Source organism: Danio rerio, chromosome 2, assembly GCF_052040795.2.
Source record: "Danio rerio strain M-AB ecotype USA chromosome 2, GRCz13ab, whole genome shotgun sequence".
NCBI classification, from domain to species: domain Eukaryota; kingdom Metazoa; phylum Chordata; class Actinopteri; order Cypriniformes; family Danionidae; genus Danio; species Danio rerio.
In genome coordinates this window covers 47,115,751-47,140,848 of record NC_141022.1, presented here as the reverse complement: position 1 = coordinate 47,140,848, position 25,098 = coordinate 47,115,751, and the positions used below count along the sequence as shown (strand labels likewise).

The 25,098-nt window shown below is 36.7% G+C and overlaps 2 protein-coding genes across 5 annotated transcripts in view; both read right to left on the bottom strand.

Moving 5' to 3' along the window:
* The window catches only part of epc1b (enhancer of polycomb 1b), a 29,171-nt gene extending 4,550 nt beyond the window's left edge, over nt 1-24,621 (bottom strand). The window contains exons 1-13 of one of the 4 annotated variants that reach the window (XM_087239829.1): nt 24,295-24,621; nt 23,413-23,497; nt 9,310-9,469; nt 7,435-7,580; nt 7,192-7,227; nt 4,759-4,965; nt 4,092-4,240; nt 2,690-2,834; nt 2,200-2,358; nt 2,021-2,110; nt 1,753-1,901; nt 530-894; nt 287-408 (exon numbers count right to left, since the gene is read on the bottom strand). In XM_087239829.1, coding sequence (XP_087095955.1) covers nt 287-408; nt 530-894; nt 1,753-1,901; nt 2,021-2,110; nt 2,200-2,358; nt 2,690-2,834; nt 4,092-4,240; nt 4,759-4,965; nt 7,192-7,227; nt 7,435-7,580; nt 9,310-9,469; nt 23,413-23,418 — 1,734 coding nt within the window. In that variant the 5' untranslated portion in view covers nt 23,419-23,497; nt 24,295-24,621. 4 annotated transcript variants of the gene reach the window in all.
* The window catches only part of LOC147846472 (uncharacterized), a 563,173-nt gene that overhangs the window by 345,096 nt on the left and 192,979 nt on the right, over nt 1-25,098 (bottom strand). The window lies entirely within an intron of this gene.

Below are 25,098 nucleotides of genomic sequence, written 5' to 3'. Positions count from 1 at the left end.
TGAGCTCACAAGAACACCTCAGACAGAGGACCCCAAGTGAGTCACCTCTATTCATGCTGTCTTCGTAAGTATCTGATCTGATGGAATTTGTCCTGCAGCACTGGTAGTTTTAGCATGCTGATATAAAGTGGCAATGAGCAAAAATGCATAAAAATACATAAGTATATTGCATTTTAAAGGGGACCTGATATGCAAAAGTGACCTTTCTAAGGGTTTTAAACACAGTTGTGTGGCATAATGACTAACCAGCTTCCAGTGGTAAAAATGTAGGCTTTTGAAGGCTCACCTGTGGGTTGTTGGTGACGGCAGAGCTGCCGGTCTGCTGATGCTGCTGAACTTGTTCAAGCTGCTGTTTCTGCATCAGTACAAGCTGCTCCTGGTGCTGCTGATACTGCTCTGCGGTGAAAGCTACAAACACACACACACAAACTTCAATGTCAATATTTTCAAGCATACACTTTTAATAGTGAAGTTTACGAGAAGCAGAAATGCAATGTGCTTGGCATAATTTCAGCATTAGTAGACTCACCCGGTGTGGGTGGAGGGGGAGGTGGTCTAATAGAGGCGGGGCCTCTCTGCGTCTGAAGCGTGCGGATTGGGCGGATGAGGAAGCCGCGGCGGGGCCTCCGTGTGGACCAGTGCTCAGGATTGTCAGGGTCATCTGGCGGTGCCGTCCGAGGCTTGAAATGCCTCCAGCGGCAGGCTTTGATGTTGAGCAGGATTTGCGTGAGGTCAGGTGGAGTGGCGGAGGGGGCAGAGGTATCTGTGCTGGTGTGTGAGGTATCTGTGCTGGGCTGCTGCTGGGTGGGAGACAGTGATGGGAATGCAGGAGAATCCGGGTCCAGCCCATGATACACAGTATCCCATTCAGAGTGGGCTCGGTCCAATAAAACCCTGCAAAACAGACAAGATGAAATTTTGCTAACGTGAATGAAAGCAAGTTAAATAATGCCAGTGCCTCCCACTAGGGGGCTAACAGATCACGGTTGATCCATGATCTGTACGGATCGAAACGCACATGACCTGTGGATTAACTTTTTTTTTTAACTTGTAGGTGGAGTCAACTACTATAACAATTGCAGAGAGATCGCCTTAGATTTCTACATTTATCATTATCAGCAACAGTAGCAAAGACCTTTTCGTAATGAATATTTTCCTTTTTTCAGCCAATTCCTTCTTGATTTTTATTCCTATTGCAGCTTTTTTATTCCTTAATGTATTATTTCTCATTTGCTGAATATTTTCTTATTTGATGTTGATATATTACATATTTTATACATTTCTAACATGCTTTGGTAATGCTGTACAAAATATCATCAGCAGATTTGAGCTGTCAGTGTGTGTACACATGGCTCCTGAATAGAATAAAAGTAAAACAAACAGTGGATTGTCTTATTTAAAAAGTCTTTTTCTTTAAACTTCAACCCATTGAAAAGAAGCTGTCATAACTAAAAATTGTGTTAGAAATCCTGTTTTGTTGCAAGTACGTAACCATGTGCCGTGGGTAAAAGGTGTGTTTTAATCTAACTACCACCGCAAACATTTCATACCTGTGGAAAGCACTGACTGCTTACAGTATTTTCACACAAAACTGATTTAATGTTTGTAACAATTCTACAAGAAATAATTTAAATACTTAAACCACAATTCTAAATGCACACATACACAAATGACTAGTTAGTTATCGATAGCATGTTGATATTTACACAAAGAAAAATTGGAATGTCGTTAGACTGTAAATTTTTAACTCACCTGCCCCCTCTTCCCACTCGTCGCCGTGCCAAACCCAGGCATCGGCGCGGGACTGTGAGTGTGGTTAGAGAATAGCGATAGCGCACATCTGCTACCCCACCCTCAGCAGGGTCTGACCAGGGCCAACCACTTACAGGTCCCGAACGTGCCTTGGAGAAAAAGAGAGAGAAATATTTACAAACAATCTACAGCCTTGCGTGCATAGGCAGAATTTCCCTTTCAAATCATGCATATTAGGATGTTTTAATGTTTAGTTTGTTCAACATACAGAGTGATATTGACAGCCTGTTCTCCTCCTGAACCCAAACACACCATCCGGATCGTTCTCCTCCTCCACCTCTGAAGAACCAGAGAACATCTGAGGAGGGAAAAAGATAAGAGTGTCAAACCAAAAGCAAGCAGAGGATGATTTCCAGGAATCTCTGTATTATAATGCATGTGTGTTACCTGTGAGAAGGGTTCGTCGTCTGAGCTGGGAAAGTCGTACTGATTGAGGTCTTTAGTGTTAAAGACTGACGGGCCTGAGTGTACGGAGCCTGCCAATGGCAACGGCTTTGGCTTCTTCTCATACTTGCGCTTCTGCCGTACAACCTCTGGCTTATCCATCTACAGCCACACAAAGCAGATACAACAATGTTTAATACATTTCCTTGCACTTGTGCAATAAGCTGGAATGAACAAAAATGTGAACGCATAGAAATGTGAAGAAACTCAGAAACAAAACAAAAGAGGCTATTTGAAATGCAACACTTGCTCTGAACGTCATTATTTGTTTGTTTGTTTAAATGCCTCATCAGCAGCATAGCCATGTTCATGGCAGCATTGATTCTAAATATCCGCAATTTATAACAGAAAAACAGTGTTTTTACTTGCTCTGAAAGCATTTTGAGTGTAAGGTGAGAGTCAGGTGGCCCTGACAAAGAGTGAGTGTGTGTACCTTGATCTTGTAGTCTCGGTCATGCTCCGTGTGTCTGTACTGGGTGCTGTTTGTGATTGGTATCAGAGGGATGACTGGTTTCTCCAGAGCTCTCTGAGCCAGAACCTCTGCCATCACCTCCCCTCCAAAATCAGACATGTTGTTCCTACACACAAACACACACCATGAGCTCAATATAACACACTCCCGTTCCCACCAACCCACAAAAAAAGGGGCTCCAGTGTGCAAAATTTTATGACCTTAAATCATCATTTTCATTCTGCAGAACTAACATGCATTTCATGTCAAGAGAACATCAATTAATCATGAAATTTAACTGGCCTAGCTTCAATAATCACATACACTAACATACCTGTTAAAGAACAAATCTTAATCTCTCAAAAGCTAAAACTGTGGAATACCAAATATTTCATAATCATAATAATGTTAACATGGAAAATTAATAATTTTTTAATAAGCACAATTTAGAATCTTTTTGTTGCCATACAAACGTCCACGTACATCTGAATTTACAAGTCATAAATAATCTTTGAAAAGCAAAATGGTTATTAATACTTCGTGATTTGAGTTTTGCTCTGCCTGAAGTGTAATTTTCTGTTACACAACAATCACTGAAATTGTATGAAGCACAAAACAGAAGTCATTTTGGAGCCAAGCAGCATCCTGCACGATAACTTGCATAAACTGTTATAACCAAACAAACTACAAATATCTGCCGCAATCGTTCACAACAGCACCAGGGTTTAGACCTTTTCTAAAGTCAAAATGAAGCACTTTCAGGTGCATCAAACTTTTTCAGCACTTTTATAATGTATACATTACATCAGAAGCTATTTGTTTTCGTATTTTATAGCAGGGGTTCCAAACTTTTCAGTCCACGACCCCCAAAATAACAATGCCAGGAACTTGCGACCCCCACTATTTTTTAAAAATGGTTATAATCATACAAACAGCGATCATCCTTCATGTTCACTCATGCCCTGTGTTTATTTTAAATGTACATGAGTGCCATAAAGGTGTCAAAGTTCAGGCTGGTGATATAAAATCAATGTGCTGCGTCTGACGCTATTGGTGTGTTGTTAATCTAACATAAAAACCCCAGGGGGTTATTTTTAAAAATATTTGCAAGTGCTATTTTTAGCGACTATTTTTATTTTCTGTGAGTTATGGAATAACAATGGTCATTATAAAAGTTTATTAATTTATTCGGTTTTTGGAAATCATCAAGCAACCCCCTCTCATTGTCCTGCAACCCCCCAAGTTCAAGGACTTTCCAACACCCATGCGAACCCTGCAACTTCTACAATCCCTAAAGCATTTAGAAAGTTCTTCACTACTTTTAAACTTCCAAAGTCGGTTTAAACTAAACACACAAGATGAGGCATATAACAGCCATGTGTACCTCTTTTCCACAATCTCCAGCGTGAGGTGCAGCAGCTCTCTCTTGCTCTTCTCTCGTCTCTTAATCATCTCCAAGATGGTGACGGCACGACTTAAGTCTCTACGCAGCTTCAGCATCTTCTCATAAGAAGCTTCATCATTCTTACGATTCTGTAAAAAGAGAGCACTTGTAAATAAATGCGTTCTCTCTTTGATCCATAAGCACAGACCAGCGGTGTCAAACTGTGGGTCACTTAACAATAACTCTAAGATAGTGTAAGTTACTACTCCTTAGCATAGTTGGATGCAGTCTCTTGATTTCATTATAACAGATTAAACGTTACAAATAAATATAATTATTTGCATAAATGTAGAATAGATATTATTTAATAAACATCAATCCTTTTATCAGGTTAAGAATCTAACATTACTACAAAGACAAAAAAAAAAAAAACAAGTCCGGATCAGACACACTATTATCTTTCTTCAAAAGAAAAGCAGAATTATATAGCAACAAATAATTGAGCTTCTAATGAGTGAGAGATGGGACATTTGCTAATGTCAAACAAATCCTGCTTAGTTGAATGCTAATATGGAAACTCTGCCATCTAGCGAGAGCAGTTCGCAAAACAAACAAACATTATGGGAGATGTAGAATTAGTCAATATACAATACATTTAGATTAATACCTTTCGTGTCTGCATCTTCTCTGTCCGGCGCCTGAAGGCCACGTACGGGTCATTGGTGCTGGATCCGTCACGCTTCTCTTGTTTGACGACAGGGATGAGAGAGCCGCTCTGACATGTTTTCCTCTTTTTGCTCCAATACTCAAACACCTCCTTGATCAGCTCGTCATCCTCCTTCAACAACAGTTTGGCCTCCTGCAGAGTCACAGGCTGAGAGAAACAGACAGAGAAGGTTTCATATTAGGCTTATAATCACTATAACAAAGAACATTAATTTCATTAGTAGTGCTCAAGACTAACAAGGCTCAGCAATAGAAACTTTTTACCCGTGCCAAGGTCTGGAAATCTGATTTTACCTTGCTGCTAAGGATTTCACCGTTTTCCTTACTAACTGGCTATTAGGCGTCTTTGCTAATACACAAAATGAATAAACAAACAAAAACAGAACAAATGGATTTTTTCCCCCCGAAACATTGAAATATGATACAAAACAATACTTCAACGCAAACTCGTTCACACAAAAAAAAGCCAAGCATAGTGTTCAAAATTACTACAAGAAAAAACATAAGGGTGCACGATACTGGAAAAAACTGACATTGCCATATTTTCATCCACTGTGATAAATATATATATATATATATATATATATATATATATATATATATATATATATATATATATATATATATATATATATATATATATATATATATTGCGATATAAATGCAATTTCAGCAGATTAAGCTGACTTGAATAGCTTGTAAAGAATTCATAATTTGATCGATCTGGAAGATTCTGTAGGGAAGCGTATCTGTATAAAATATCATTTTTTTTTTAAAACGACAAGCAAATGTTAAATACAGAGAAAAGATGCAATTAAACAATGATTTATGATTTTCGGGGGAGTAGAATAGTATTCAAAGCAGAAATTAAATAATCACCACATAATAATAAAAATAACATAATTATGTTTAATACAAATGATGTTTGTATCAAATGCCAAATTTGGCTGCAAAAAGAATTTAACCTACGGGTACCAGTAGTAAACTCAACTCATGTCGTCAACTTATATCTGGTCAACTATGGATCTTTTTGACAAGACTGTTATGATGCGTTTAGCAGTCATTATAATCTTTTTGTTAATCAAAATAATAAGTATGAACATTTATATGCATTTATGTATATCATCTTTGCATCAAATTACAACAAACAAATTAACGCTAATTAGAGGTGTTTGCATCGCGTTGCAAAAAAAGAAACAATTAATTTTGACACCCCTACCACTAATGCGAGGTGTTTCTAATGCAGCATCTTTGGGGCTGAGAGTAAAATTGACGTTATTTTCTCGTCTGGCAGTAGTCATCAGACTCATATTATATTTTTCCCTTTTTCTGAAAGTCTTGATAACACCATTGTGGATTTTTTCTTTAATTATTTGTTGTACTCTCAGATTCACTGCACTCCAAGTTTACCCAGCTATGACGCCTTCCGCTACTGAGAAAAACCCGGAAATGTGAAAAGGGTCTACAGTTCCAACTATACTGCAGATCGTAGCGAAAGTGATTATTGCAGACTTGCACACTGCAATATCGATGCTGACACGATATACTGTGCAGCCCTACTATTCATCATTATTGCTTCTTATATAAACAGACATTTGCTATTGATTCCATTGCATGTCAGGTCACTCAATGTTAGACGGCCTTATGACAAAAAAGGAGATAAAAAGGTAGAACTTAGTCAAATGTGCAATAAACAATCAATGTTCAAATGTTTGGAGTCAGTACTTTTGGATAAAATTCCAGGACACATTTAACAGACCAGGTGGCACAATTTTAGAACGGCGAATGAAAATCCATAAGTTATTTGAAACATTCTATTCATTGATGAGAAAAATCAGGCTTCACAAAAAAAGTAGACAGCAAGAACCAATTTCAGCATTAAAAAGAAATAAGCAGTAGTCCACTACATTAAGTTCTGTCCTTATTGTTGAGCCTAGACTCAAATAGTAAATTTTCACCCACTATAAATTGCAGCAGATGGTGTGTTACACATTCACGAGGCTGACAATAGAGCAGAACAGACCAATAACAACTGATCAATTGGCTTGCCCATAACATCCATCAATAATCAATCATTAACTCTATGGTTTTGACCCATAAACTAGCAGCAGAATAGCCATGCCCTTAGAGCAACACACTAGTGCAGGCTAGAACACGGTTCATTCAATTCAAACACACAAAGCATTAATGTGTTTCTTATTAGAAATCAAATGGCTTCATTTCCCCCAAGCAAGCAAAACATGTTAACTGATACGCTCTCATTTTCAAATGGTATCAAAGCGGTCTTGTAGTCTAAACTGCAAAGCGCAGCACTAGCAATGCCAAGGTCACGGGTTCAACTCCAAGGGAATGCATGAACTGAAAAAAGGTATACCTTCAATGCAATGCAAGTCGCTTTGGATAAAAGCATCTGTTGAATGAATACACATGCAAATAGCTTTTAAATATAAAGGAATTATACTATATTGTATTGCTGTGTTTTGACAGTTCACTGCCAAGCACACAGGCAAAAACCTGTCTCTCGAAACATCTTCGATACCACAAAATCCATATGCCCATGTGTGCATTTTTAAAAATGATATGCACAACTCTATGCAGTTTTGCTCTCGTTTGGTACCTGCTGTCCACTGCCTTTCTCCAGCCGGTCTATCATCTCTTCAAACTGCAGAGCCCCCACATCCATCTTCTTCTTCAGCTTATTTACAAACGCCTCATCCTCAGAGTCCAGGTCATAATCCGGCTGTTCTGTGTCCAGACTGAACGCTGTAAGAGCAGATTGAACAAAGCAAAACACAAAATCAGTTTGTTTGTTTTGTTTTTTTTACGGTAAACCAAAACCCTAATAATTCCAAAGTTGACTGAAAGCTACAAATCAGAGCAGCATATTGATTCGGACATCATGATACAGTTCATTCATTGGTCCTAAAGGCGCATTGCTACTTAAAATGTATTTCTATACGAAATAATAAAAAAATGATTTACCCAAATTACCTGGTTATAATAAATTGAAACAATTGAAATGGTTGACAACACACAATTGGTCAACAATGAAATTTGACGATTTATTTTTATAAACTTCAGTCCAACTTGGTTTGTGTTGGGACCACAATAATGAGTTGACTTGTAGTTTCCAGCATTTAAACATTGTATTTGGCATGTGAACATTTACAACTATTTTCACTGAGCAGTACAATGCACATGACTTTTTCCACTGTCAAATACCCTCCAAGGGTAGAAAGGGTAGAAAAACAGTAGGGTACGAAAAAATGTTGGAGCTATACTCACAGCACATGCAATAAACCATGGTCAACCAGAGCTCAAACAAACCACGTCTTATTGTAACCGCTACATGCCAAGAAGCAAGACCAGAACCTGCTGTAAGTTGGCTCAAGCTTTCACAAAAAGCATCCGAAAATGCAAGGAAAGCACGAGTGATGACACTTTCTATTTACGTGTGCTAGCCACACGTCTATATTTGAATCAATGAACTTCACAACAAAAGTTCACAACAGGAAGCAATACATGAAGACTTGCACTGAACTGCTAAGAGGAAATGAGGCTTAATTAACATGAAACACAGGGACTTGATTTTATTACATTTTCACTAAACAGGTCCTTTTATTTTTATAAAACACTTACAAAACATACTTTAGTTTACGGTCACCGCACAACAAATCATTTCAATTTCAAAACAGTCAGAACCTGTGTTAGGGAAAATAACTTTTAAAAGTAATGCATTACAATATTGAGTTATTGCCCAAACAATTAAATAGTTGCGTTACTTTTTATAAATATTGCATCGTTACTTTGTGTACTTTGCTACACAATAAAATTATTTAAAAACTAAATAAAATAAAGTTTCAGTTTAAGTAAAAAAATCTAAATAAAACTTATGCAATCTGCACTGGAATATGAAAGTACAAAAAAAAAAGAACATTTAATATGGACTTTTTAAATGCAAATGCATACTATTTTAAAGTATCGACTTAAGTAACTCAAATATTACATAATTTAAAAAAAGTTATGCGTTACTTGTTACTTAGAAAAGTAATATTATAACGTAACTCGTGTCACTTGTAATGCAATGCATGTACAAACAACAAAAGCAGGAATTATAAGTCCATTAGATAACATTACAATTTTTAACATTTATCAAGCCAAACAAATTAAAGCAAAAAATAATAAATAAAAGCAGTGCTCAAATAATGACATAATACATAAAAAATAAATAATAACAGTATTTATTATATCAACATTATTACCATTTTAAAAGGATCTATGCATTCTGGAAAAACAAAACTTTGATTTCTGTCATACATTTTAGTATTGCCAGTGTTATTCCAGCAGCCAAATCGATTTTGAAGGGTTTCTGAAAGCATGAATGGCTTTAAATGAAGTCACAGCTCAGCAGCCAAAGGCATGAAGGACACACAAACCTCAAGCCCTCATTCAGATAGTGAGATGTGGTGTAGATGAAGGCTGAATGACTCACGCTGTATGTGAATGAGCTGTTTGGGCATCTTAAAGTCTCCCGGGTACAGGGACTCATAGTAGGCGATGTTGCTCTCAGCCTCTGGCACAGGAATCACCATGTTGTCCCTCTTCTCCCCGTAAACCTGCTGGGCAGAGATGGCCCGCTGGAGATGGTGCTCCTACAAAAAAGACAGACAAGATTTAGTTTGCAAATATTTGTGGGGTTTGGCATGTGGCATCTCGATTACTGTTGTGCCAATAAATGATGAAAATATGAACTGACAACAATGAGAGACATCAACATTTTTTAATATGACAAAGGAAATGAAAATAAATGACACACACACACAATTATGAGCCTTTTTATCATTTCAAATATTTCCTATCAGATGTTTAATAGCAATTTAATAGGGTTTTCACAGCAATTCCTATATTATATTTTTTCTTCTAGAGAGCAGTTTAATTTTATTTTCATCATCATCATCATTATTATTAGTAGTAGTAGCAGACTATTACAAACCACTGCTGTCCAATGACTTAGCTTGCCTAGTTAAGCCTTTAAATTGCACTTTAGGCTAAATATATTGTAAACTAACTAGCAAATTACATACTGTCATCATGGCAAAAAGAAATGAGTTTTTAAAACTGTTGAGTTAGAAAAAAAAAAAGTGTCAAAATTTCACACGAGGGCCAATGATTTTGACTTCAAGTGTACACTATATACAAATATAGGCTTCAGTGAGCTAGCCAGCCAGCCATCAATCCAAACCCTGTTGACAATATTACAGTATCAGCAATATGGACGATATGAGTATGATGAGTATCACCTAACACTAGTCAACAAGTCATGTGGCTATTTGCAAAGACTATCTATCATGAACACACTGACTACTCTTGAAAGATATTGCTTGAAGGTTTCACACTCGTTTCGTGGTAATCTATTCAACTTATTCTGCAATGCAGAAGTGTGCTCATTTTTAGGATTGTTTAACAGCTTTCGATTCAGTTGCCTATAGAAGAAATGAAATAAATGGCAGAAAAGGATCAAACTACTTGCTCTACAAACAGGTGCACTCTTGACTATTTAAACTATTTAAGCTTGCAAAATCAAGCAGCATAAAACTTTAATATAATAAAAACATCTGTTTGCAACATCAAACAGGATAAAGAACGGTTTAATGCCTAAAAATAAATGGAAGTGAATGTATCAAGATTCCAATGGCCATTACATAAACAACAAATTGAATATTAATAGTACTAGAACACAGGCAGATATTTCTGTTTACAGAAAGAAAAAACTAAAGTCACCGTTTATACATTACAAAATAAATCTGCACAAAGCAATAATTTATCAACTACAGTATCATGAAATACAGTATTGTTGCATAATTGTTACTATTAATCATTACTAAAATAGTCAATGATGGGGTTGAAACACCAATACAAATAAAAGCACACAAAAAGATAACTAAAAAAATATTGATGTCCACTTTCCACTTAATTGAAAAGTAACCCATGAAGGAAATTTTAAATAATTTTCATAATACATCACAATACAAAACAGTTCAAGTGCAAAACTATGTATTGGATAAACGAGAAGCAGCACTCACGAATGGAAATGGCATTTAACATTAGGGCTGCACGATATTGGAAAAAAAGTGAAATTACAATATTGTACATCTGTGAGATAGATTGTAATATTCAGAAAAATTCTGAAGATGATTTAAATAACTATTAGGAAAGAATTCATAAATTTAGTGATAAGTGCATATGGAGTGTGTATATTATAAAGTATAATAAACAAATTACAAGCATAAATGAATGCAAGAACATAAATACACACAAAAGAGACAGTGCTTTATGAATATCTGGATATTCTACAAGTATCGAGGTCAAATGTAAAATAATGTAATCAAACAACGTAATCAAGAGTAAAATAACACCATCTTTGTAGTAAAAAACAAAAAATCAATTAAAAGTTACAAATTTTTATAACCTATGTCATGTCAAATTAATTAAATTAGCTTACGGTCACAGGGCTTTTACAAAATAGATTCATTCACTGTTGTAGGGTTTAACTTACCTTGTGTTCTGAACCATTTACAAGCTAATTAAACGGACAAGACAAAATGGCAGATTCTGCGATGTGACAATTGCATATTGGCACATTGTGACATCGATGCTGAAACAAAATATTGTGCAGCCCTATTTAACATCCACACAATAAATTAGGTACCACTACCCCTAAAACTATCAAACCACATACAAACTGTACTAAATCCACAGTCAGGATTAATCCCTGATTCCCACCAACGCAAGGAAACCCCTGACACAGCAGAACTGCATCTGTCAGACGCAAACCAAAACACTGGCGTGCAGCACAAACAACAGCACATGCTCAGAAAATAAAAACAGACGGCAGACACAGACCTTTCACTCAACCTTTCTCCCCATATACACATCACAAATTGAAAACTTCATTCACTTTTTGTCTGCCTCATTAAACACTGCAGTTAAACTCCATACACACGCCACTACTCAAATACAGGAGTCCCTTATAGCTTGGTGATACGCACACAATTCAAATAGACAACCAGTCAGGGATTGAAACTAAAGATTAGGCCCGTCACAACAATAATCAATATATCAACTTATCGCACAATACATGGACATGAGCTCAATCATTTTTTTGTGATTCAATATATAAACCGCCCATATATACAGCCAATTCTAGCAACAATTCGGCTGATGGCACAACCTCTCTATCTCTATTGGAGGGGTCAGTGTCAGGATCTGCTTAAGTCAAGTCATGACGTATTGGTGACTTATGAAATACTGTTTCCGGGTCCAAGTCGCTACTCACTTGAATTGAGAACATATGGCCTTAAACGAATATCACACTTTAAAGTTAATTTTATATAAAATCATGGTGTACACATCAGTCTCTGGACTTGCTGCATCACATATACCAAAATTTTATACAAAATGAATCACTTTCTGGGCATCAGATAGTAGGTATGGATATACATATTGTGAGCGTGATTTTCCAAAGTATTACAGTTCTTTGTAAACGTTTATTATTACCATTTAATAAGTCTCCCCACACATTTTTTATAGAGTGCTTGGACCCGGAAGCCGCTTCGCATGACGTCACACTTAAAAAGCAGATTACGTTCGAGCATCGATATCGCAATGTGTGTATCTGCAATAGTCACACCGAAGTATCAGATTATTAAAGATTAAAAGATATTAAATATTTTTAGATATTGTAAAAAATTATGTATACAAATGATGACCATGTTATTTATTGTGTGAGATAGTTTTTTATTTAATTGAATACTGTTTAGACCACAAAACCAGAAATCAGTGTTTATATAACTTTCGTAGAATCGTAGAAATGCTGGATTAATATCATCTGGGGTGTCGAATAGAGATCGCGACCTTTTTACGATTAAATTGTGCAGCTCTATTATGTAACGAATACTTCCATCTAAAATTATATTTAATGCAAATATATGCTAAAATTAGCATTAATTTAATAAATCCTGTGACGGCGTAAATGATGCCATATGATACTTCAAAAATAAATATATAATGCCAATTGGTGTTATCATTATCATCATTACTGGCGCTCATTAAATAATACGCACTGTAAATATTGCCAAAAGTTGTGCCAACAGGAATGATGCAAAAAAATAAAAATAATTTCTTATTCAGTAAAAAAATTACATTAAATTATAATAAATATATTTTACTGTAATGGTATTTCACAATAGTAAATTGTGTTTTTGAATTTGGTGAGTGAAGGAGACTTGATTAAACAGACCGACCAATCTTACTGTGTCCATCTATGGGTTTAAAAAAAAAATAAAAAAAACAACACTCCCGATTACTATTTACTGAGTCCTGACTGTTAATAAGACATCAGACACTTAGCTGATCCAAAAGTGAAAATGCAAACAAATTAGCCACTAAATGCACACGTGCACAAAAGACACCAGAGCATCATCTGACAGACTGTAGACCAACTCTGACCCCCATATAACCTATTATTAGCATAAAAAAACAGTGCTGGGGTGACAGAGATAGCGTCACACACACAAACACCACAGCATTAACAGTGCTGACACCTTCCCTGTCAAGCATTTTAACATGGGCGACATGTTTACTACGTACACATCATTTCCCCCCAGCACATTCACACACATTATCAGATCGGTGTGAAAAATGTCAATCATTCGCATCCAGACTCATTTTATGTTCTTGTACGTGAAATGACTACAACTTACTAATACAAATGTGTGTCTTTAATGCTTTCATTTCATGCCTTAAAATCATAACAAGCTCAGAAACATACAAATGTGATGAGGGAAAGAATTTAGTGAGATAATTTAAAGATATTTACACTTTAGCAGCTGGTGAGAGAGAAAGCTGCATTTTATTTATATATAACGTTTGCTTGTGCTGATCTATAGATGGTATGGAGATGTCAAGAGCTTCAGCTGCCCTGTGTTGAGAAAACAAAACAAGGCCCCATGTGCGCCCCTGTCCCGGTCAAACAGATAACTGCATACACACATCTCAACAGACCGGTGGGGCAAGATAGGCTGCCTCTGCCAAACCACAGATGCATGCATTAATGCATTCACAATGTAAACAAATGCAAATCACCTCCATTAGAAAAGCCTGAAATTAAACATGTAATGACTTCACTGCTTTAATGGAAATTTCATGTATTCTGATCAAATCTTACGCTTTTTAGGAATTGAAACAGGGCATGCATTAGTATTTAATTTAAGAATAAGACCGAATGCAGTCCTGATTGTTTTTCTGGGTGCTAATTGGTTATTGCTGGGTGCAGGGGAGCAAAATAGGCGCCATCCACAGGCCAGTGCGCGGAACAGCACCTCTACGGAGCCCCAAGATAAGCAACAAAATGGCGGCTTTCCCCGTGATCACGTGACTCCTTTGTACTCCGTAAGCCATATACTGACAAAAATAATGCGTAATAACGACATCCGATGTTGTATTTGTAGAGAAAAAGCACCAACGTTTGGTCCAAAAACATTATAACCCGTCTGCATTGGACGATAGCGACCAATTTGACGCGTTTCTGCAAGAGAAATGGCGGCCATTTTGTATACACTGGCGCAGAGAAGCAGGGGACGCGCCTCTGACAGTAAAAATAAAATTATTCTCAAAATACACAACTTTAAGTGAAAAAACGTACCGATTCCTCCTCTTTCTCCATCCCCGTGGGCATCTGTGGCACTGCCCGGTTAATAGACGCATATTCGTGCAGGTCGGGCAGGTCCTCGCAACGGAAGACGGGTAGAGGCTTGGAAGCGTCCAGCGCCCGCGCCCGAAACGACAGTTTACTCATTTTCTTTATAATTCGAGATGCAGCATAAATCTATCCGATCCCCTAATGTTCCCTGCTGGTCCGATTAAAGTTCTCATGGATGATGCCGGTTCGGTGTCCAGCAGTGCACGGATCGCTCGGTGGTGGTGGCGGGGCGAGCGGAGGCGCGAGGCCGGGTGTAGGTCGCTCTCTCTCGGTCTGTGTTTCCAGCGCGCTCCGGTCCCTGATTCCAGGCTCAGTGCGCCATGGCCAACATGGCGGACATTAAAAACACTCTTTAACGGTCCGCTCGTGCTCGGCGGCCCAACCCCCCGATCCCAGATCAGCCATTCCCACACGGGCTTACAACGCATGCGCTCGCGGCGCGCGGAGAGATAGATAGGGGGGAGGGAGGAAAAAACCACTCCCATACCTTTTACAGAGCGCGCCTCTTCAAAAACATGCGTCTATTTCGCCGGTGAATGTAAACATTATATCAATTTTGACTGATATAGGACAAAAGAGATATACATACTGATGAAGTCTAAAGAACTGTGACTTTAGGTGACTTAATGACCGATGGGATCTTGTGCATTTTACAAACAATACTACATTATAGTAATAATAATACAAAATATTAAATACACAATGTAACAATTAAAAACTAAAAAGAGTTCAGATGCAAAACCCTCTAAATCCATCAGACCTCTTTTTTTGGTAATTGAGCATTTTCTACCAGGCTTCTCTAATGATGATAAGGTTATCCAGTAAATAAAATACCTTTTTTTAAAAATGTAACTTTGTTTTTCAACAAGGTAAATTTTCTTTTGCGTCAAAACCAGCTAAATCCACAAGTGCTTTTTTTTGCAACAACCTCTAAATCCACCTATCGAGACAAGACAGTGTAATCCCTAAAGATGCTATTTGAAATTATTTTACCAAACATTAAACTACTAAGAATTAAAATATATAAATGTCAAGTAAGTGGCGGTTCATTGTTTATCAGGGGTCACTGTGGTAACCCCTGATAAACCAGGGACAAAGCAGAAGAAAAATTAACAAATGAAATCTGTCAAGTAAGTGCATTAATAAATAATATTAAACCTGACATTAATTAAATCTTAATCTGATGGCATTTCTGATATTTGGGATTTAGATTTAATGCAAGTAGAACAATGTAAACATTGTAAACCAAGCTTGGTAGATAAAAACAAAAAATGTATTGTAAAAACATTGTGAAACATTAATATCTGTGCATTCTCCATTAATATTAAAAGCTTATCAGACGTATAGGTAATATGAATTAATAAATAACGTATAGTTTTATACATTATATTTATCTTTTAAAAAATAGCTTAAATTAGCAAATAAAACAGAATGTAGGCCTACTAGGCAAAAAGGACATGTCATTCATTCATTCTCACCATACTTAAGGTTTTGGTCCCATGTTTATCCTCATAGCAACCACATAGGATAAAAGAACAGCATCTTAACTTTGTCTTTCATGAAACACAGTTGCTGTTTAATGTACAGGACATCGGACTCATTCAAAGTAGCGTCACTGCACAAAAAAAAAAAAAAATGTTATAAATGCATGCTACACCTCAGACTGTACATTGCGCTTTCTTTTTCTTATAATGCACAGAGTTTTGAGGTAAGGGATGTTTTCATTTGCCATTCACTGACAGTCAGACAGGCTCATCCAGTTCATCAAACTTTTAAAATCTAAATGGTAAGCGGAATAAAACAGTCTCCTCATAAAGCCGGCTTATCCGCGAGCTGCTACATTGTAAACATTTGATTCGACTCGTGCTTCTGATTCGGTCTCAGGATACATCAACTTTTGTTGCCAAAGACATGTGGCGTTTAGCGGCTTTTTTCCAACAAACTGTTATTTCTGAATACGCTGACGCTGTGTGTGTCATGTGTCTATAATACATGTTTATATACATTCTTCTGTAATCCATGTTCACATGTCTTGGTTTGTTTTCACAAGGCAATATTTCTAAACAGACAAAATCTGTCATAATGCCAATAAATTCATCTTATTGGTAAGAGTGGACTGGATTATGTTGCAGGATTCCTCGCATCATTAATAGTCAGAATGTATAGTAGCTCTGCAGGCTTATTTTCTTTATAGTTATCGTTATATTTTATAATACGGAGTAAAAATCAAGGTTGCTCTGACCAAATGTCAATTTAGAAATTCACATAATCTAAGCTGAAGGATAAGCCACTACTTGTTTTTTGTTTTAATAGAAACTGAAAATCTGCTATTTACTGAAATGTACACATCATCATTGTGATAAAACATGGTCTGTTGGGTCAGACTGATTTCTGACCAAACAAACCACTTAATTTTTTTTTTTCATTCATTTGTAGTAAGCTGTTTTTTTTTTTGTGTGTGTGTGCAGATCTTAGTGTGATAACAGTGTTCACAGTTAAAGGAGAAAATGTGCCAGGTACCAAAACAACTAACAAGGGTCCTGTACCACAATGTTGGCTGAACAAACTCAGGATTAAGTTCAAGCTGACAAACCAAATCAGGTGGCTGTTTCATAAAACTAGTTTAGATAAGCGGGGATTAAAGTCGAAAACCTGACTTCAATAAACCGAACTAAACATCCATTTTGAAATTGGTTCCATAACTGAAAGTTGAAGATCATTTGATTTTACTAATCTGAGTTCAGTTTAAATAATCTAGAAAACTGCTTGTGCTCTTTACTGTCCCGAAACCCTAAAGGTCGAGTATAGATGCATTGATTATGTTGTGTGCTACCATGGCAACTACGAGAACTGAAAGATCTCTAAAATAAGACACAGCTATGTTCACAGCAGGTGAGCAACGCTTGATTTTAGATTTCAAACATATAATATTTTAAACAATAATCAAAAACTACAGTACGACTTGCAACAAAGCAAGAGAGAAAGCTGACAGGAAATTGCAGATTTTAAAATATAAGCCATTAAATAGGCCTTTTAAGGTTTAATTAAATATTAGTCACAATACATTGAAATTGTGCTAACTTGCCCGGATCCATCTCCCGATTATTCCGCTCAGGGTTTACAGCTTTAAAGTCATTCTTTAAGAAATGTAGCCTATTTCTTTATATCAGTTAGTGCATTCTTAATATTATTTTCTTTATAAAATTTTTGTCATTCATATTTATATATTGCCATGTACACCCATCACAGATCTCTTCTTTAAATGAATACTTTCCACAGGATGCTTTACAATAATAGACTTGTGCATATAGATTAAAACAAAAAATAAACTGAAGATCTAAATAATAATACATCCAAATTAATGTTGGGGGAAATTTTTTAATAAAATTTTAATAAACAGGGGAAAAAAAAATTGTCGGAAACATAAGTGTAGTTGAAATGTTGTAGTTCGTATATATATTTTGTTTGCAATATTTTGAATTTAAATGTATTATTGTTCTATTTTTAAAGATGTTTGGTGTGTATATACAGTGTGTGTATGCACACGCACACGCACACACACAATATATGCATGTATAAATATATGTATACGTGTGTGTGTGTGTGTGTACATACATGCATACATGCATACACTATTAAGTGACTATAAAGTTGATCATTATTAGGAGGTTAAGTGAATTAAAATGGCATCGAATTACGGCAAGTAAATGTTAATATTACCTTGATTAAGCTTGAACTTAAGGCTTAGCCTGAGAGTTAACCTGCCCTCGGACCAGGCTAGTTTCCCAGCATAAGCTGCCAAAGTAACAGAGTTTAAACTATTGCAAATTTGATTTATGAAACCGAATCCGCCATTAATAAACCTATCTTACCAAAATAAGCCTGGCATTTTCATTTTTCAGGTTGGTTCAAGGATTCTGATTATCATCTTTCTCTGTTAACTCAGGCTTTGATCCCGAGTTTGAGCACATGAAGGCAGGACATCAGTAGTAATCAATAAACTTCATTAAAATCGGGTGATTTTATCTTTAAGCGTTATACTAAATAGCATCACCTATAATTTAGAGAAACAGGAAAAGCGGATTTATTGCATCAGAGATCAGTCGCTTGATTGAATCTCGGTTTGCAAACTTTAAACAAGAACATAATCTGCAAGTTAGCCATGTAGCATAAGTGTTAAAGAGCAATCAACGGTAAGCTACATTTATCATAGCTAAATCCCTGAATTGGATCAAACTAAACTGAAATTTTATGCTCCAACTAGCTAGTCTGGTTTCATGGTAAAGGTCCCTGTTGTGTGTTTCTATGTGGTTTGGTCATTCATGTACTGTATATGTAAATGTAGTATCAGGTAGCTAAAACCAAAGCTTCATCCAAAATCACCCCTATACCCTCATTCACTATTTCCTTAAATGGTCCACTTGAAGGAGCGAATGAAACAAGTGATCGAATTTTAGTACTCGTAGAAGAAATGCCATTTAATTTGTTTTGCTGGTTGATAAATCCCACAGATAAATTAGATTTTCAACTTCTTGGTCAGACCCTGTAAAAGTTATTTAACACTTAGCAAGCTGTCTATTAGGAAACAAATACTTTTAATTTCTGTCATGTATACAAACGCTACTTTAAATTAGATTTTATTTTGAAGCTTGCACTACTAAAACTGGCCAGAAGCGGAAATTCATTGGCACGCCAGCTCTTACAGTGCATTATTGGGACTTTCTGGCCGTTGAGTGTGCATAGGTTGTAGACTTATTTTTTTTTATTTTTTTTATTTTTGTGAGATTAACTGAAGTGACATTATGAAGTGCACTTAATCACAGACACCACTAAATATTCCTGCTCAAACTCACTGAATGTATAGAGGGCGATTTCGGATACAGCCCAAATCTTTTTGAAAACTACTGCCGGGGTTCAGGCTTCTGATTGGTCAACATGGATGTATAATCGCCACCTGCTGGTTTGACAGCGACCATGCCATGTGGAGATTTGTTTTTATGGAGGCTAAAAACTTGGAGAATGTGTAGATGAAGCAGATGATATCTTGTTCATCTTACAAACCTATTTACTATGAGACCCATTTAATAACATTGTCACACTGCACCTTTATCATTTAAATTCTGCATGTCCGTGCAGAATGTCGGATTGACAACTAGTGGTTAAACTACGTACTGCAGACCAAATTCAAAACACTGGAGAGTTTTTTTCTTTTTACCCGGTTTCTCCAACAACTCCACACACATGCAAGTTGCCAGATGAACAACACAAACAGGAGTGAGCATGCGTGACTATGCCGCATATACAGTGATCTAACTACACACAACGTTGTGCAATAAAACAAATCTTTTACACGTTAAAAGGGAAAGTGTCCTCCTAATCATCCGTGATGCTTGAAATTTATATTTTATTAAAGTTTTATTTTCTGCAACATATTGTACTGCACAAACTATAACTCTGATGACCTCAGGTGCTGATTATGTGCTTTATTCAGGGTTAAATGCTACTAATGTGACACTTTGTGACATCTGCTGCAGCAGAAAGTTGACCTCAGACCTTGAAAATAAAATAACTAGCAAACAAATATATTTTAAAAAAGAAAGCTAGAACTGTTATTTAGTGCAAACCACTAGATATCAGTCACTCAGCAGCAGTCAGCGTGTACTTTTAACAAAAGTAAAGTGGTTTAATATTCATTATTAGACTTTACAATTCGGTTGGACTACAATGCATTATTCTGTGGTTCAGAACGGCTATGGCGTTTGAAAATTTCTGTTATGTTACATCTGATGCACTGACTGCTTAATTGCTTGTTGCTGGAATCTTGTCAGGTCACATGTTATGAAGACATGATGTTACAATATAAGCTGCTCAACTAATGTTTATGTTTGTAATATTGACATTAGGCCTGCACAATGTTGAAAAAAATCTAATACTACTTTACTGTGATAAATATTACAATATGAATTCAGAAGATGGTTTGAATAGCATAATTTTCACTTTTATTAAAGTCTAACAATATGCAGGTACAGAAATGGGGAGAGAAAAATAAAAAATAAAAATCACAAAGCAAAGTAAATGCTTTCCTTGTGTTTGTCTTGTTTCTAGTCCAAGTATCAAAAACAATTCTTAGACAAAGTAAAAATATAAGGAATGCTCTGGTCGATTGGCCGATAATCAGATTTCACAACTTGATCGGTACTTGCTGATCTGGCCAATCTTATGAACCGATCGCAAGTGTTTTTTTATAACTCTGATAAGACATCTACAATGCTACAACACATGAGCAATGCTTCCAAATTGCATCGTCAGTAATTTAAAAAAAAAAACATTTTCCTATCTGTTTTATCTATTTTTTTTTGTCAAGCTACAACATCCTTAATTTATTCTCCTAGTTAAGGCAAAATCTCATACATAGGGGGAAAACGTGCTTATGCAATGGCCAAGTTATACAAAGCTTGAAGCATCAGAATTGGTACTGGGTGATCACAATGACAAGGAATCAGTACTTCCGAATCGGCTGCAAAAATCCTGATCAGAGCATTCCTCAAAAAAATTGTTTGGTTTTCACCGTCAGAAGAAATAAGTGAAAACGAACAGTTTTTTGCTTGTTTTAAAGAAATTATCTGCCAGTGAGGTAAGTCAAATAACCTTGCGTTTGCTTTGAAATAAAGATATTTGGGCTAAAAACAAGACAGAAATTCTAAATAAGAAATGTTTTCTTTTTGCATAAATCATATAAATTACATGTAAATACAATTCTGTAGCTCCGGGTCAACTATAATCCAGACTTAACATTGAATCTCTTTGTGAAGTGACTACTGCGGATGCACACATTGCTATATGAATGCTGAAACGAAATATTGTGCAGCCCTACTTTATATTATTTGTCAGTAAAAAAAAAAATGATCTGGATTTTTATAGCTCTGAATCTGCATCTCATTATGGAAGATGCTACTCTCTCTTCCAGAGGTTGTATTTTGAGCCACAGCTGGATACATAGAGGCAATAAGCCTTCAAGACTGAAATGAACTGTGCTGTTTCCCACTACGGCACAACAGAGTATGGAAATATAATTGGGTGAACTGGCAGTGGGCAGGTTATAGAGACCAAAATAAAGAGACTTTCTGACAAAGAACGCACAATTTCAAATTGAGTAACTGACTTTCTAAGATAAACAAGTACATTCACTTAGCATGTTTTTTTTAAATATCTACAAATATATCATGGTATTTTTATGCCTTAGAAGTCGGACTGCATGATTAATCGAAAAAAAGATCAGGATCTCGATTCGATCCTACCCACGATCCTAATTTAGCTTTTTTTACGATTCAGCCAATTATATTTTCAAGGTCAGGAGAGAAGAAAAGGCGTCCCCACAAGTATTCACAGCAACATTGACACCTTCAAATGGCGTTTTAAGTGTCACAAACTGTATTTATAAGGTATAATTCACCCAAAATGTCATTTCTGTCTTCGTGTAATGATGTATTCACGGTCGCAAAAATCACACGTGAGCTGACGCACTGTCTGTTTACTGCCAAGTACGCACGTGCACACAAATGATGCCTACTTCAGTGAACATAACCTGCACATGCTGTGAATAACAGGTAATGAAGTTGTAAATAACGTTCTGTTTGTTGCACAGAGCAATTGTTTGAGGGCCATGCCAGAGGTTTGATTTGCATGTATGTGTTTTTCTTACAGTGACAGCAGCCATGAGCCGCACTCTGAAGTGAAGGTGAAACCTGTGCGCACAATTAAATGAGCATATCGCATTTTAGAGTTATTACGATAAGCATTTGATGTTTTTTTCTTTCATAGCGAACACAGTGTTGTGCATGAAAATAAATGTTTACTGTGTCAGTATAACAACCCTAGTCTATATATAATGGAAATATAATGGTCTAATAATGCTGACAGATGACAAGCACATGTCTTAAACATAATAAATCAACTTTATAATTATGAAGTTACATTCTGATGTCATTATTTTACTGTGAATTAACAAACAGGACATATTGCAAGTCTGTTCAATCCACCATAATACAATATTTAGCATTTTAAGCAACACATAGGCCTGATATTATTGTTGTTTTACCATGTGTTTGAGAATTAACAATAATAACAGGCTAATCATTAACTTTTATTTAACATTTACAGAATCTGATCTTGATTTTAAGCAAAAAAAAAAAAAAAAACTTGCCACAATCGTGAAGCCCTACTTAGAAGGGTCAAAAACCTACATACAACCTCTTTAAGTGGTTTACTTTTTCAACATTTACGGAAACATGCTTTTGACGTAGAACTTTTTTTAATTAGGAGGCACATTCCTTATAAAAGTAATACTAAACAGATGTGACAACTGAAAAGGATTGAGCACAAATAAAACTAAATCATAACATCAAATCTCCGACTTTTCAGCTCATTTGCAGTTGTAATCAAATACATGTGAAGCTTGTGAAAATGCAGGTCAATCACAACAAAGCTCAAAATTTCCTTACAAACAAGATTCTCTTACAGCTTCATCTTAATGATGTATATTTCCGAATACTGCTCTTACTGGAAGCAAAAAACAAGTGCCCCATGGCGGTAATGAAACGCCCACAAGATCACATTTCACTGCAAAACATTCTCCGTTCCTCTTGAGTCTGATGTAGCAGTCCTATACTTTCTCCTTCATACATCAGTGCACTTACATCGTAAGACCACAACACAAAGAAAAAATGGATTGAGCATTATATGCATTACGATAATGTGTGATCATGCAGGTATTATCTGATACGCAAGGTTTAGATAAAACACCCAAGATGTGATCCAACTCAACTGTGGTTTTACCTCCATTCCCAGAAGACCCACAACGCCCACAAGGAATCCATCTGACCCTCTAGAGGGGTAATAATCCGTCCATCATCGTCCATACCTGTCACAAACAATCACAATCAAACATGAGCATTGGTCATGATGAACAAACTCTTGACCTCAAGGGTGAAGGTGTCAGGCACCACCTCCCTAGGACAGCAGCCACATTATGACACAAGTGCAAATGCAGACAGCTTTCCTGTACTAACAATAGAATATATCACTGCTGTCTGTATTTTTATTCCCGCTGAAACACAATAGACGAACCCGCAATAGCGCCACCATGCTAAACGCTGAACAATAACGCATTTTCGGTCGCTTCGCGCAAATCCGTTTGACCGTTCACAATTATGTAACTTCAATCCGGATTCTACGTAAATGAACAACGGGCGCTGGTGTAATAGACGCGGAAGAGATACAAAAGCGGCTGCTTTTTATCAACATAGCCAAAAAAACATACAAGACCTAAAAAACCGAATCGCGGCAAGCTTTTTAAAGAGAATGACACGTAGACTCGCAGTTAATACGCGAAGATGATGCGGCCATCCGCAGTCAAAGCCTTCTGCAGATATTTAACCTGCGCGAAAAAGTGCACCTTCGGCTTTGTTTCAACCCCCAAATACCTCGCGAGCGATTTTAATATTCAGACATTTTTATCAAAGTATGCGGTTATCGAGGCAGACCTCATTTAGTTCAGCTGCCGGACTGATGTCACATAATGATGTTTGGAATATGCTGACGCTCGCCTGCCAAGTTCACAGTTGGACTCGCTCATTCAGCAGCCCCTTTATGTTATCGAAACGACAATAATCGATCAATCTACTTTAAACGGGACGTAGACAGATAGTCGAGACTTACCAGCAGTAGATCCAGAGGTCTTCGCGGGTCTGCCCTGAATTTGCCACATTTCAACTGTTTTAGACGGCGTAACTGTGGAACGCATCAAGGTGGTGTTTGGCAAACAAACGGCACAGTCGTCAGACATACTGTCTCTCTTTCTCGCTCTCTCGCCTTTGCTTTTCCTTCGACACAGCGATTAGAGGATCTTCTCGGTTAAATGAAGACAACGCAACCCCGTTAGGACAGATCCGGCGGGGAAATGAAGGAGTTATTTGCGTCAGGTTAAGGCTGTAAGCAGACCCCAGGGAGAGTACGAGACTGCCACAGGGTTAATAACTTTGCAATGGCAGCGAGACGCCGCCTGATTGGTCAGTGAGTGGCACCAATCACCTGTGGGAAGCTTCAGGCATATGATCTAAGTGGCAGCATGAAGAGATGCTGTGGCAGAACTAATTACTGCAAAAATACACTTAACCCCTTCTATTGTCTTTACGACACTTTTTTTTGTTTGCGTGCGACAATAAACTATACATATTTTGAAATACTACATCGTTTGTGAAAGGAGTTATGATATTGTCAATGTCAAAATAGAAAAAAAAATGCAATAGCAGTTGTTTTGGGGTAAATATAAAGACATGTTGGTCTATAAAATCTGCCTTACCCAACATTTACTTTGTTAGCTTTCTCTATTAGGACACAGTTGTGCCCTAAATGATGCTATAGGATTTCAATGTGGTCATGTCATTGGCCCATGAACATTTCCTGCTTGTTATCAAACCATTTCATAACTGTAAAAAAGAGGCAATTCAATCATAACTTACT